This window comes from Sorex araneus, chromosome 5 (genome assembly GCF_027595985.1).
Source record: "Sorex araneus isolate mSorAra2 chromosome 5, mSorAra2.pri, whole genome shotgun sequence".
Lineage (NCBI taxonomy): Eukaryota > Metazoa > Chordata > Mammalia > Eulipotyphla > Soricidae > Sorex > Sorex araneus.
This window is the reverse complement of record NC_073306.1, coordinates 110,942,027-110,958,244: the sequence shown is the minus strand read 5'-3', so window position 1 is coordinate 110,958,244 and position 16,218 is coordinate 110,942,027. Positions and strand designations below refer to the sequence as shown.

The 16,218-nt window shown below is 39.7% G+C and overlaps 1 protein-coding gene across 1 annotated transcript in view; it reads right to left on the bottom strand.

The window, feature by feature from the left end:
• KIF6 (kinesin family member 6) overlaps positions 1-16,218 on the bottom strand; it is a 705,701-nt gene that overhangs the window by 442,853 nt on the left and 246,630 nt on the right. The window contains exon 6 of the mRNA XM_055140906.1: positions 12,320-12,449. Within this exon, the coding sequence (XP_054996881.1) occupies positions 12,320-12,449 (130 nt within the window). The remainder of the gene's footprint in view (positions 1-12,319; positions 12,450-16,218) is intronic.

Sequence of the window (16,218 nt, the reverse complement as noted above, 5' to 3'; positions counted from 1 at the left end):
ATCCATATTTTTTTCAGTCTGGCAGACGGTCTAGATAATATTCTATGTTTTTACTGAGTACTATTGTTTTCTTAGACTACAGAGCATTCATTAAGAAACTATCTTAATTTCTACTTTGCACTGAGCCTGGGTTGGTACAATTCCTTAAAGCGCAAACTCCCTGAACCCTTCTCATCAAAGGCCATCTTTCTTGGCAGTACGACTTGATTTTTGGCAATAAAAATGGCCTGTGTTTAAGGTTTCTTTGTTTGATCCATCTTCTATAGTGTGGAATGAACATCTATATAATATCCCTCTTTCTATCTTAGATCTCATCACTCTAACCAAAAGATCATTGGATTTGCATTTGAGAATTGTGACCCTTTCTTTAAGAGGAAACTGTATCCTGTGAGGTTGGAAGATATATGTGCTGGCTCTCAGCAACCTCCCTCACCATAATTCAAATTTCATAGTATTTGGAAGGTTTTCTCATGGTTTGAGGTTATGGCTATTTCCTTATTTCACTGAAGATGGCTTTTCACTCCTCTATTTTTCATTTTATGTTGCTGGTGGTGGTGAATTTCAATAACAGGGAGTAGAGTAAAAATTACTTTTTTCTACTATGTTTAGTAAGAAATGAAAATTTTAAAGATCACAAGAAAGTCTGGGAACAAAATTTTATAGTCAAAAATATTCCTTTCCTTTCTATCATGCATATGGAATATGTTAATTTTAATGTTCTAATAATGGCTGTGCCATATCACTTCATATATAAAGTTTTAGGTCTCAAGATTAATATTTATTTGATATCATCTAATGAGTTGAGTGAATGAAAAATGCAAACTCTATTATAACAGGATCACTATTTTTAATTGTGTGTTTCTCAACTATCACCTAAATAAAGAGAGAAGGAGGAGAGAGATAATACAGTGGGTAGCTTCTTAAATGAAGCTGGTCTTGGTTCAATCCCTAGCACCGCATATGGTCCACTGAACCCCAACAGGAGCGATTTTCTGAGAACAGAGCCAGGAGTAAGCCCTGAACCAGGTGTGACCCCCATTGAGACCAAAATGAAACAAAACCAAAAATGAAAAAAAGAGATAAGCCTGGCATAACTCAAATACTAAAAATCTGTTTTCTTCCTTCTATATTTAGTAGGCATAGGAGGTTAGAACTGTTAGCACAGCTTTTTTTATTGTAGGACTGGCACTCATACCTGTTAATTGAGATGCAAAAATAGTAAGGACAGAATTTTTGTAGTGAAAAATATCAGAACTAAAATATATTTGCCTGCTACATATTATGCTCTTCTCAGGATTATGAATTTTATAATAAACTCACTACAAGCAATCTATCTTTCAGGTAAAAAAATACAACCTGTCAGCATGTATTAGTGCCCATCTAATGACCCAGTAGAAGATAATTCTGGAACAGAAATTGAAACCCAAATCATCTTGCTTCCCAAACACTTCACACAAGATTGAGAGGGTTGCTAACAAACACAGTCAAACAGTGAACCTGCTTTTTCTTCATGCGCTATTCTCACATTATTAGAGAAAATATCCAGCAATGTATGTTTCTATCAACCCACTAACTCCATTCATACCCTGTCATCTAACTTTTTTTGTACATCCACAAGGCGACATGATTCACTATAGAGGACTGATAACATGAAAAGTTAGAGAGTTTCCAAAATACACCCACATAACACAGATAAATTTGCTATGCTTGATATTTCATGCAAAGAGGTAAAAAGACCTCAAACTAACCATCCTTTAAAAAATCATAAATATAGAGTCAGGTAATTTTTTTTTAATTTATCTTAGAAAAGGTTCTGGATTGTCACAAATTAAAACTAAAAACTAAAACAGAGCCAGTGTCAACCCAGGTTGAAGCACTATCAGGAAAGCTCCCTGAGCATGTAAATATATTTCCCCATATATTCTGATTGTTGTAGTAACAATGGCAGAGGGGTCACCAACAGTTGTTTGTGGTGCTCAATGAATCACAGTTCGTTCTAGAGATGAGATGTCACATTTTGTTGTGGTACCTGGATCACATTCAGTACTGGAGTGTTTCAGGTCCCACTGGAACACTTCCACTGAGGTATTCCTGGCCTCAGAGATTATAGGTATTACTGCCTAAAATCATCAGACTTTTTTCCTCATCCCATCTATTCTACAAAACAACTAATGACTGATCCCCTAGATGCCAGTTGTTTAGAAGAGAGTTGAACAAGTCAATAATGTTATCTTTAAGTAGACGCTATTTACAGACTGTAGAGACCCCATATATTTCCTTTCATTTCATTTTTACTCTGATGCTAGAAAGGCCAGTATTATTGGTCACATTGTACAGGATAGAACAGTATGATAAGTGGTTTGTACTTGGACATAGAGCTGGCCAGGGATGGATCGAGAAGTCATCTCTGAGGCTTCTGCTCCTCACCATTATCTGACTGTGCTGTGCAAGGATGATTAATCAGCCAAAGGACAGACACCAGCACTGACTGGTGCCATGTGCCTGAGGACAGTTCATCTGGAAAAGGAAACAAGGGGGAAGAAGGCAAGATCCATACCAACTGAACACTGGACCTGCCCAAAGTTGGTACTGTTATTTTCACATCCACATCTCCTTTCAAAAATTTCATAGCAATTATGGAACTTTTAAACAGGTATGCACTTGGTGGAGTGGGGGAAAAAAAGTGCTTTGAACTTGAAACAGCGGGACGCTTGGGCAGTCTTGGGCCGGGCCGGTACCGGCTCGCGATCCACCGAGATTCGACCCGGGTGGCCATGCCTTTGCACAGCCGCTTTGCTGCTGAACTACCAGGATCCAGAGCCAGCTATATTACTTCTGTCCCCAGCAAGTGCTTGCAGCCATGTCTCTAGACTGTGAACTAAGCTTCTGCTCCATGTTGCCCCAGGAAGGGAAATGATGCAATTTCCAACATAAATCTCCCTGGACTTAATTACTAAAATACAGAAATCCTAAACCTCGTGTAGCGGCTGCACGACTTTATATCTCTTTGTTCTCATCAGTGGAAAACTAATTATCAAATGTTTCCTTGTCAATAGAGCTGTATTTTTGGGGGATAAACTCCAACAAGAATAGTGAGTTCTGTGTTGAAACTCCAACAACAATAGTAAGTTTTGTGTTGAAATATGTAATGTAATCAAGGTAAAGAGAAAATGAAGTGAAATTTATCAGTTATGCAGGTGGGGGTAGGGGGTTGGAGGGTGGGGGGGAGGGAGGTATACTGGGTTTTTTTTCCTTTTCTTTTTTTGGTGGTGGAATATGGGCACTGGTGAAAGGACGGGTGTTTGAGCATTGTATAACTGAGACATAAGCCTGAGAACTTTGTAACTTTCCACATGGTGATACAATAAAATAAATTTAAAAAAAAAAGAAAAAAATCAAAATTTTCATAGCAAATATTATTTATTAAATTGGTTTATCAAGGTCAAGAGTTATACTATAAATAACTAATGAATTATACCAGATGTAGCTAATAAATTGTGTCCTGGAGGGTGGCATAATTTAACCTATAACAGACACTATTTTGAAATTTTGGTAAAATAATTATAGATACTATTTTCATCTTCAAATTGTCTTATTAAAAAAGACCAATGCTGTTCTCTTGATTGACTCTTAGCAGCATTATATCTCTTTAAATCAATATTTTTTTTCAAGATTCAGGTAAAATCCTTGAATTCAGGTAAAATCCAGAAACCTCTGATATGATTCACCCCAAACATACCTTTCCAATGCCAGTTCAAAATGGGAACACAAAATACGTAGCACTAGAAAGTAGACTAAGGACCAAACATGATAGCCTCTTAGTATCTGTATTGCAAACAATAACTCCCCACAGTAGAGAGAGAATATGAAGGAATGTACCTGTCACAGGGACAGGGAGTGAATGGGCTGGGAGTGGTGGGAGGGACACTGGGAACATTAGTGGTGGAAAACGTGCACTGGTGGAGGGATGGGTGCTCAATCATTGTATAACTGAAACATAATCATGAAAGTCTGCAACTGTATCTCATGGTGATTAATTAAAACATTTTTTTAAATATCACTGGTCCTTAAATGTCAATTTAATGTTATAATCTTTTAAATAATTGAAATTATGAAACAAAACATGAAACTGAAGCAAATTAATAAAATAAAAAGACTAATCTGACTGTTTAAAAGTGAAAACTAAAGAAAAAATGGGGAAAAAAGAAGACTAAGAAAAGGTATAAGACAGGAGAAATATTTGCTTGATATATGATAAGGACAAAAAGTTTATTTTCATTAATGTTCCATTATTTAATAACATTTTATTGAGCACCTACTATGTACCAGGGTCTCTTTTTCAATATAACAGTTGTAGGTAGAACAAGACCAAATTATGGCTTTCATGGAGTCAGAAAATAAACCACACCTAACTAATGCTCTAAGAGAAAAACAAATAGAAGACAAACAAAATCAGAGATACAAATTTAAATGTCAAAGCTATAAAATAGCTTGGCAATCAAAATTGTGAATTAAAACATGATTTGCCTACCATACTGAAAGAATTTTATTTTTGTGGTATTGGTTAGAGTACAGGATATAATACTGCTTAAGCACATTTTCTTTGGTAAATAAAACAGAAGCTAGTTTATTACATTTTAACAACATGTTGCACATAATTTCAAATTGGGCATGGTGAATCAAATATATTAAACACTTCTATATAGATAGTTTCAACTAGTTTCCTACGGCTAAAACTCAAAATGCTCCAAGCTTTTTTTTTGCATTTTATTTTATTTTATTTTACTAGTGAATCACTGTGAGGGTACAGTTACAGATTTACATATTTTCATGCTTGTCTTTCAGTCATACAATGCTCGAGTAACCATCCCTCCACCAGTGCCCATTCTCCACCACCGATGATTCCAGTATCCCTCCCACTCCTACCCCCATCCCCCCCCCCACCCTATCCCTTTTGTTCTCTCTCTCCTTTTGGGTGTTATGGTTTGTAATAGAGGTATTGAGTGGTCATCATGATCAATTTATAGTCTACTTTCAGCACGCATCTCCCATCCTGAGAGGGTTGTCCTACCCCACTTTACTTGGTATTCCCTTCACTATCTGAGCTGCCTTTTCCCCCCAGCATGTGAGTCCAGCTTCCAAGCCATGGAGCAAACCTCCTGGTACTTATTTCTACTATTGGGTGTTAGTCTCCCATTCTGTTATTTTATATTCCACAGATGAGTGCAATCTTTCTATATCTGTCTCTCTCTTTCCGGCTCATTTCACTTAGCATGATACTTTCCATGTTGATCCACTTATATGCAAAGTTCATGACTTCATCTTTTCTAACAGCCGCATAGTATTCCATTGTGTAGATGTACCAAAATTTCTTTAACCAGTCATCTGTTCTAGGGCACTTGGCTTCCAGATTTTGGCTATTGTGGACAGTGCTGTGATGAACATATAAGTGCAGATGCCAATTCAACTATACTTTTTTGCCTCTCTAGGAAATATTCCCAGAAGTGGTATTTCTGCGTCAAATGGGAGTTCAATTTCTAATTTTTTAAGAAGTGTCTATATTGTTTTCCAAATGGGTTGAATCAGTCGGCATTCCCACCAGCCGTGTAGGAGGGACCCTTTCTCCTCACATCCACACCAACACTGGTTGCTTTTGTCCTTATGGATGTGTGCCAGTCTCTGTGGTGTGAGGTGGTATCTCATAGTTGTTTTGATCTGAATCTCCCTGATGGTTAGTGATGAAGAGCATTTTTTCATGTGCCTTTTGGCCATTCGTATCTCTTCCTTGAGAAAGTTTCTGTTCATTTCTTCGCCCCATTTTCTAATGTTGGATGTTTTCTTTTAGAGTTCAGTCAGTGCCTTATATACCTTTGATATCAACCCCTTTTCAGATGAGTAATGGGTGAATATCCTTTCCCACTCTATAGATTGTCTTTTTATTCTGGTCACTGTATCTTTTGAGGTGCAGAAGCTTCTTAAAATGGTCCCAACTTTTAACTAGAGCACATTTACAATGCTAACAGGCATAGTGCTGGGATCCAAAGATGTATTTTGAGTGTATTAGTCAGAAATCAGATCTAAGGGATGTGAGTTTTGATTACTATCATGTCTATTATATATTATCTTCAGGTCATAGCTGGGGCAGAACATGCTAGCACAGCATTTCTCAGCTGGGGAAAAGATGCCTTTCTGGAGACCCTGAGAATATAAAACGCGGCAGGATGGGGGGTATGGTACCACATCAGGCCAACCTATACCTCCCGGGTCTGTGCATCAGCAGCCTGATGGTACCTTCAGACTTTTAGATACCCCAAATTGCTGCTGTGCCTTTGGCCAGACCCCAACAACGTGGGGCCAAGTTTATGAAGAAATTATGTTGCGTGAACGTTCGTGCAGTCGGAGGCGCTGAGATAGGAACGCGGAAGAAATGCATTGATTGGAGGACTAAGGCTCGCTCTGGCTCTTAGCAAAGGCAGAGGGCCTCGTGGACCCCTTTTATTGATCATGGTACCCCTAAAGGGCGCAGTACAGTGAAGTCACCAAAGGTATCAAAAGATGTTACAGGAAGAACATTGAGGCAACATTATTTCCTTATATAAGCAGGCCAGTAATCTAGGCCTCTGGATAGAAGATGTAAAACCAAAACTGAAATCTTCCTTGGGCTAAAAGCACTAGATTTACATCCCAAAGACAAAACTGGGCCCTGCACCTGAAATCTACATCCCAAAGACTAGGCTGGGCCAGAGCCTACAATTTACAATATCAAAGGTCAGGCCCTGCTAACACCATCTGTAATGTCAAAGACCAGCCAGGCTTCTGTGAGAGAAGGAAAACTGCCTCTGAAATTATTTCCAGAAGGCAGCTGAAAAGGGGAAAATATTCCTGTCTGCAGTATAGTGTCCCCAACAAAATTAAATAGCCAAAAGTTAGGTATGTGGAGTCACACCCACAAACCACCTCTAGCTCAGCTAGATAAACTCATTTATTGGCCTTATTTCAGAGACCCTTAAATCTCAAAAGAGATCAAAAGACACAGGGCCGGTAGCAGCAGAGGTAAGTGGGAAGCTGTGACTGACATCTCCAAGCCTGCCTGGATCAGGACTGGGCCTCCTCCCCTTAGCTCCCCAGTTATCCAGTAGCTTGGCAGCCACACCCACAAACTGCCCCCAGTGCCATGTAATCTCATCAATGGCCAAGACCCAGAGACTATAAACTAAAGCTCCCGGGAGAGAGCGCTGCAGAATGCCCTAACCCCGTGCCAGGCTGTCTTCACCGGGACACCTCAGAGGGGAGCGGGTTGAGTTTCCCTCCCTGCCCTAAGCAGAACCCCGGCAGTTGAAAACCTCCAGAATCCAACCACTGCCATGCCCAAGGCCACTCTCCACATGCTCTGACAAGTCTCACCCAAGATGGGATGAACCTCACCCGAGAACAGACTGGCAGGAAAACCCAGATATGCAGGAACACGTGATTGAGATAAGGACTGGGCCTCCTCCCCCCAGATCCCCAGTTTTCCAGTAGCTTGGCAGTCACACTCACAAACTGACCCCAGAGCCAAGTAATCTCATCAATGGCCAAGACTCAGAGACTATTAACTAAAGCTCCCAGAAGAGAATGACACAGAATTTTCTGGACATTATATTCTATCCATAACAAGCAATACCCAAAAAATCATATAGCATTGCCTTTTTGGCAAGCTTGAGTGGTGTCAAAATATTCCACTGGTGTCAAAATATTGAATGTAACCAAAGTAGAGAGAGAGTATGGGGGAAATTGTCTGCCACACAGGAGGGAAAGGGTTGGAATGGGGGGAGAGGGGAATAATACTGGGGATTTTGGTGATGGAAAATGTGCACTGGTGAAGTGATGGGTGTTTGATGATTGCATAACTGAAGCTCAAACATGAAAGCTTTGTAACTATCTCATGGTGAATCACTAAAAAAGGGGGGAAAGCAGACTTGGAGGCTGAAGCACAAGCGAGTAAACGAGTAGGACATGGAGGAGGGAAACAGGAAGGAAACAACAGAAGTGGTCCATGGTCGGAAAAAGGTAAAGGAAAACTGACCTAGACTATGAATAAATTTTCCCAGCTATGGGGCCTTGCAGAGTGTGACAAACAAATGCAGATCAACTCATTAAATTAGATTAAATGAATGAAAAGAACTGTTTAAGTTATAACACACAAAAAATATTAGGTCATCCTGCTGTGGACTTTGATACTGGGTCACACACAGTTCAGCTTTTACTATACTCATTCTCTTTGGCAGAATAATTCAACTTAAAAAAAGTTATCCCAAGGACAGAGTCAATTTTTATTCAGAGCATTGTAGGATTACAAAAATTATTTTGGCGTTCCAAATAAATAAGAAGAGGAAGCTATTGTGAGTAAGTGTTCCTTAAAACGCTGACTTTGGGAGAGAGAACATGAAAGAGAGAGCATTCCGTCTTATGCTCCACATAATCAGATTTTGTTTTGCAAATGTTTTCTGGTTACCACAGCAACCCCCAGATTTCTCTGTGTAAATGGGAAACTGGGAACCTCGTTTAAACAAAAAATGATTAGTGTGCTCTTTTTATCCTGGTAAGCTCATTCTGTGCTGACAAATTACATTTTGACAGCTAGGTTGTAATCTAAAACATGCTTCTTTAGAAAGTCTGAATAATAAATTATTTCAAAGGATTGAGTTATTCATTTATACTTTAATATGTATTTGATTTTAATAAGTTCAAGAGAATAAGCTAGGATAATTTTTATACTTTTAAAGTACTTCAGAACATATTCTTGTGAAAATTGACAGATGTCAATTTTACTGTTTTACTCATGAAATGTGATATTGGGGAAAGAGAGGAGCCTTCAGTTTGACTTGGAAGTTGAGCCCTGCCACACTCTGTCAGTTATTAGCTACATAAACTTGGGCAACTCTAAGTCTCAATTCTCATCTATAAAACTAGAATCAGGAAAAATAATAGTAGTGCCTACAGCACTTCCCAATCTATTTTGAGTCTGTTCTCTATGTAATTTGATAGCTATTATTACCAAAGAAAAATATAAGCAAGTACAGAAACATACAAAACTTCAGAATATGTTCTGAATACTTTAAAAGTACGGCAAATAGCTTGTTCTCTTGAATTTATTGAAATCAAGTACATGTTTAAGTATAAATGAAGGATAACTCAATCCTTGGAAATAATATTATTCAGACTATAAAAGAAACATGTTTTAGACTTAGTTTAAAAGAAATCAGACTTCACATAGAAAATACAAATATGTTTCAAAATAATGCACTAACTGAATTATTGAGTTGGACTTCTTCAGGCTTCAATAATTTATGATACTATTATTAGGTATTCCTCAGTAAGTAATAGAAAAGCCACTTAAAGTGTCATAAAATGGTAGAACATGACAGATTAAGCTTGCACAAGGGAAGTCTAAGGTTCTCAAAACTTCTAACAATGAAAATAACAATGAAAACATGCAGCCAACTAAAATCAATGTATAACATTGCAACAGAAAATGACCAAGCTTTTAACTTAGAAAGGGTCCTAGTGAGACAAGGCTGGAGTCCTAAGTAATCCATTCAAGATGAAAAAATATATCTGTGAGGATAAGCCCTGGATTTTTCTAAAAATGAGTCATCTCTGGAGGAAAGTTTGCATTGAGGCTGGTGCACATTTCTCCTCATTTTCCAAAACTGCTCATTTGACTTTTTCATATTCCAATGATGGGCTGGATCCATCTATGCTCTATATTTCTTGGTTTTCTTCTTATTAAAGTATGTTTTAAGGAACAGGAATTTTAGTGAGGCATAATAAATCTTCTGTCATATTCCGTAATCCTTAATATTTCTTTAATTCCTGAACTTTCATTTGTTTTGAATTTAGAAGTGCCATGAATGATCATATTTAATCTAACTGGAATATTTAAGCTAACTGAATAAAAATACAAATGCAAAACATTGTAAGGCAAAACATGATCTTCTTTTGGGGGAGCCTCCTAAGCCGTGCTCATGAGCCCAGGGTCCTTCTTGGTGATTCTTGCTGACTGTGCCACTGGTTCACTGTCTGAGACCAGGATGAGATGCTGTACTCATCTACCACTTCATCATGGCATTTCAAGCGGGATGTAGAGGGTGTGTCTCTTTCTCTAAACTCATGCCTAGTCATGCTTAGGATCCTTCAGGGCTACACCTAACGACACTAGGTGACCAGAAGTTCTGAAGATCAAACTGGGGTCAGCAGCATGTAAGGTATGCACCTTAATCCCTGCACTAGCACATCTTTTTGGTCCCAAAACAAAATGTTCTGACGTGACTAATCAAAACTTTCTTTAAATAAAAATAATTATTTAAGGAAGCTTAAATCCCTGTTGCACATGACACTTAAGTTCTCTATAAGTTAGCCTATTGAAAATTATGGTGCTTTCGCCACCCCTGAGCGTCCATTATCCCAGAGGCACAGAAACCAATCTCAGAATGCAGTGGTTGCTGGCAGATATACTCCTGGACTCTGAACTAAGCTATGGCCCCATGCAGCCCTGGGAGGGGAAGGGTTTCCATCCCTTGGCCTTTTCCCCCTTGCAACAGCATGGTGACCGCCACCGTTCAGAACCAATTGGACAGAGAGATAGGAGTTTTTAGTGATGGGGTGGGGTGCATGGGGAATCTCGCGATGGGGGAGGCAGAACTGGCCCTGCCTCCTGCCCAAATGATACCCCAAGCGGTCGCCCATAACAGCTCCTCCACTCCTGAATAGCCATGATCCCAGCGCCACAGAAACCAATCTCGGAATGCAGCGGCTGCTGGCAGAAATACCTCTGGACTTAATACCAGAATTCCAAAACTGGGCGGCTGCTTTCATGACCATGCAACATCATATGCTCTTTGTTACCAATAATAGAAAACATACAATCTAATGATGCCATTCCGACAGGTCTGACTGTTGGGGGGGAAAACTCCAAATAATGATAGTGAGTTTCCTGTAGAAAATTGAATGTAATCAAAGTAAGGACAGAGTAAAGTGAAAATCATTTGCCACACAGGCAGAGGGAGTGTGGGAGGGGGGGTATGCTGGAGTTATTGGTGGTGGAACATGTGCACTGGTGAAGGGATGGGTGTTTGAGCATAGTATGACTGAGACTCAATCCTAAAAGCCCTGTAACTGTTCTCATAGTGACTCAATTAAAAAATAAATTAAAAAAATCATGAATCATACGAATCACGACATCTTGTTGATCATCGATTTCTCGAGTGGGCTCAGTAGCCTCTCCATTCATCCTATCCCTGAGATTTTAGAAGCCTCTGTCCACTTGTCCTTCCCAATGATGCTGCATTGGAGGCTCTTTCAGGGTCAGGGGAATGAGATCCAGCTTGTCACTGGCTTTAACATATGAATATACCATGGGAAGCTTGCAAGGCAGTCCCATGCGGGCAGGAACTCTCAGTAGTTTGTTAGTTTCTCCCAGAGGGAGAAGTAGGTTATAAGATATAAGATATAAGCTTCTGGGAGCTTGCTTTTAAGTCTCTGGATGTTGGCCATTGATGGGATTACACACACCTGGGTTCCTCTGCTGGTACCTTGTTGTGTGAGGCTTGTCTGAACGTGTGGAGAGAAGCCTTCAGCATGGCTGTGGTTAGGCTCCGGTGGTCTTCGGCCACCGGGAGCTCTGCTCAGGGAGGGGAGGGAAGCCGGAGCCCATCCCTTCTGAGGGGCCCCAGGGAAGACAGCCAGGTGTGCGGCCAAGAGATTCTCTTTCTTTTTTTTTTAAAAAAAATTATGGTGCTAAATTGTTAAGCGACAAAAACAGTGAAGAACCCAACACTGTAACAAATGTTAAAAATGTTTCCACTCTATGAATAAGGTTTTAATTTATCTTTTAAAAAATATTTTATTAGTGAATCACCTTGAGGTACAGTTACAAATTTATGAACTTTCATGGTAGCATTTCAGTCATACAGTGATCGTTTATATCCCTCCACCAGTGCCCATTCTCCTCCACCAATGTTCCCAGTATCCCTCCCACTACCCCCACCCCATCCCCCACCACCCCACCCTGCCTCTGTGGCAGGGCATTCCCCTTTGTTCTCCCTCCTTTTGGGTTTTGTAGTTTGCAATAGAGGTATTGAGTGGCCCCCATGTTCTGTCTATAGTCTACTTTTAGTTCACATCTTGCAACCTGAATGGGTCTTCTCATTACTTTGGATCTAGGTTTCCTGATTTAAACCAGATTTGGACAAAATTATTTTTCAGGTGATTGTTGCCCTAAAACTCCATTACATTGTATAATTTGGGAAAAAACGACATGCAGGAAAAAGCTCTTTACCTCTGCAATCATTCTGTTGGTGTCCCCTAAGAAAAGCAGGTTTAGTGCCTCTTCCTCCGTGGTTGCCTGCTGAAGAGACAGGTTTTTCAGGTGAATGTTCTGATTAGTGTCCTCAAATATCGTCACTTTCCTAGGAAAATGGAAGAAACAAAAAGAATGAAAAACTTGAAATATTTCTTATCAGTTCATTTTTTCACAGAGCTATTGCATGAAAACTTATATTTAGATACCAAAGAATTTAAAAGTATATAAGTCTATTGAATTAAAACGCAAACTTTCTTCCTCTTATCTTAAAAAACAAATTCATATATTATTTTTCTGTTATAATTCAGTTTTGTACATAGGTAATGCACATTTTTCTACTTCTCTCCTTTAGCTCAATTTCATATCACTTCAATGTATACAACATTTCAAACTACTTAGCCCATCACTTTAAGCATGATGAGAAAAAAACTTTTATTGAATCACCATTAGCAACACTTACAAAGCTTTCATGTTTCAGTTTCAGTCATACAATGATTGAACACCCATTCCTCCACAAGTGCACATCTTCACCACCAATGCCCCCAGTATCTGCCCCCATCCCACCGCCTCCCCCTGCCTCTATGGCACACAATTTCCCATACACTCTATTTTTCTGGCATTGTGGTTTGCAATACAGATACTGAGAGGACATCACGTTTGGTCCTTTAACTTCTTTCAGCATACATCTCCCATCCAGAACTATCTCTCCAACCATCATTGACTTAGTGATCTCATCTCTATTCCAGCTGTCTTCTCCGCCAGCTCATGAGGCAGGCTTCTAACTCTGGAGCAATATTTCTGGCCCTTTGTCTACTGTCCTTGTGTGTCAGTCTCATATTATGTTATTTTATTACATAGAAGACATACATTCCACAAATGAATGAAGTTCTTCTATGTATGTCCCTCTCTTTCTGACTCATTTCACTTAGCATGATACTTTCCACAACCATCTACTTATAAGCAAATTTCATGACTTAATCTTTCCTAACAGCTGTGTAGTATTCCATTGTGTAGATGTAACAAAGTTTCTTTAACCAGTCGTCTGTTCTCTGGCAGTTGGGTTGTTTCCAGATTCTGGCTATTGTGGAAAGTGCTGCAATGAACGTACAGGTACAGATGCCATTTCTACGGTGCATTTTTTGCACCCTTATGATATATTCCTAGAAGTGGTATTGCAGGGTCATATGGAAGCTCAAATTCTAGTTTTTGAAGGACTGTCCATATTGTTTTCCAGAAAGGCTGGGCCAGTCAGCATTCCCACCAAAAATGAAAGAGAATTCCTTTCTTCCCACATTCTCACCAGCACTGGTTCTTCGTGTTCCTTTTGATGTGTGGCAGTCTCTGTGTTATGAGATATCTCATTGTTGTTCTGATTTGCATCTCCCTGATGACTAGTGATGTAGAGCCTTTTTTCATGGCCTTTTGGCCACTTGTATTTCTTTTCTTTTCTTTTTCTCTTTTTTTCCCCTTTACTTATTTTTAATTAGTGAATCACCGTGAGGGTACAGATACAGATTTACCGTCTTTGTGCTCTTGTTTCCCTCATGCTAAATTCGAGAACCCATCCCTTCACCAGTGCTCATTCTCCACCACCAGTAAACCTAACATCCCTCCTACCCTCCCCAATCCCATCTCCCCCCACCCCACCCCACCACTGTGGCAGGGTATTCCCTTTTATTCTCTCTCTCTAATTAGGTGTTGTGGTTCACAATAAAGGTGTTGAGTGGCCACTGTGTTCAGTCTCTAGTCTACATTCAGCCCGCATAAACCTTCCCCCACATGGCCTCCGACCGCATTATACTTGGTGATCCCTTCTCTGAGTTGCCCTCTCCCCAGAATGTGAGGCCAGCCTCCAAGACATGGAGTCAGCCTCCTGTACTTATTTCTATTAGTCTTGGGTGTTAGTCTCCTACTCTGTTATTCTATATTCCACAGATGAGTGCAATCTTTCTATGTCTGTCTCTCTCTTTCTGGCTCATTTCACTTAGCATGATACTTTCCATGCTGATCCACTTATATGCAAAGTTTATGACCTCCTTTTTTCTAACAGATGCATAGTATTCCATTGTATAGATGTACCAAAGTTTCTTCAACCAGTCATCTGTTCTAGGGCACTCAGTTTTTTTCCAGATTCTGACTATTGTAAACAGTGCTGCAATAAACATGTAAGTGCAGATGTCATTTCGACTATACTTTTTTGCTTCTCTGGGATATATTCCCAGCAGTGGTATTGCTGGGTCAAATGGGAGCTCAATTTCTAATTTTTTGAGAGTCGTCCATATTGTTTTCCAAAAGGACTGAACCAGTAGGCATTCCCACCAGCAGTGTAGAAGGGTCCCTTTCTCCCCACATCCTCTCCAACAGCGGTTGCTTTTGTTCTTTTGGATGTGTGCCAGTCTCTGTGGTGTGAGGTGGTATCTCATGGTTGTTTTGAACTGCATCTCCCTGATGATTAGTGATATAGAGCACTTTTTCATGTGCCTTTCCGCCATTCGTATATCTTCCTTGGGAAAGTTTCTGTTCATTTCTTCGCCCCATTTTCTGATGGGGTTGGATGTTCTTGTAGAGTTCAACCAGTGCCTTATATACCATTGATATCAATCCTTTATCTGATGGGTATTGTGTAAATATCCTTTCCCATTCTGAAGATAGTCTTTGTATTCTGGTCACTGTATCTTTTGCAGTGCAGAAGCTTTTTAGTTTAATGTGTAGTCCCATTTGTTGATCTCTGTTTCTACTAGATTGCTTAGTTCCGTGTCATCTTTGAAGATACCTTTATCTTCAATATTATGGAGGGTTTTGCTGACCTTGTCTTCAATGTACCTTATGGTTTGTGGTCTGATGTTGAGGTCTTTAATCCATTTGATCTGACTTTTGTGCATGGTGTCAAGTCGAGGTCTAAGCCCATTCTTTTGCATGTGGTTGTCCAGTTGTGCCAGCAACATTTGTTAAATAGACTTTCCTTGCTCCACTTCACGTCTCTTGCTCCCTTATCAAAGATTAGATGATCATGCATTTGGGGTTGTGTGTAGGGATATTCCACCCTGTTCCATTGATCTGCGCGTCTGCCTTCATTCCAGTACCATGCTGTTTTAATTGTTACCGCTTTGTAGTAAAGCTTGAGGTTGGGGAGGGTGAGGCCTCCCATCATCTTTTTACCAAGAATTGTTTTAGCTATCCGTGGGCATTTGTTGTTCCATATGAATTTTAGGATTGTTGATCCGTTTCTTTGAAGAATGTCATGGGTATCCTTATAGGGATCGCGTTGAATCTGTATAATGCTTTAGGGAGTATTGCCATTTTGACAATATTGATTCTCCCTATCCATGAGCAAGGTATATGTTTCTATTTCCTCATGTCCTCTTTTATTTCATGGAGTAGCGTTGTATAGTTTTCTTTGTAGAGGTCTTTAACTTCCTTGGTTAAGCTGATTCGAGGTACTTGATTTTCTGGGGCACGATTGTGAATGGGATTTTTTTTTCATGTCCCTTTCCTCTGTCTCATTGTTTGTATATAGGAAGGCCATGGATTTTTGGGTATTGATTTTGTAGCCTGCAACTTTACTGTATAAGTCTATTGTTTCTAAGAGTTTCTTAATAGAGGCTTTGGGCTTCTCTAGATATAGTATCATAGCATTTGCAAATAGTGAGAGTTTGATTTCTTTGTTCCCTATCTGGATGCCCTTAATCTCTTTTTCTTGTCTAACAGATATCGCAAGTACTTCCAGTACTATATTGAAGAGAAGTAGTGAGAGAGGGCATCATGGTCTTGTGCCTGATCTTAGAGGAAAGGCCCCTAGTTTTTCTACATTGTGGATAATGCTTGCCGTAGGCTTGTGGTAGATGGCTTCGACTATCTTGAGGAAAGTTCCTCCA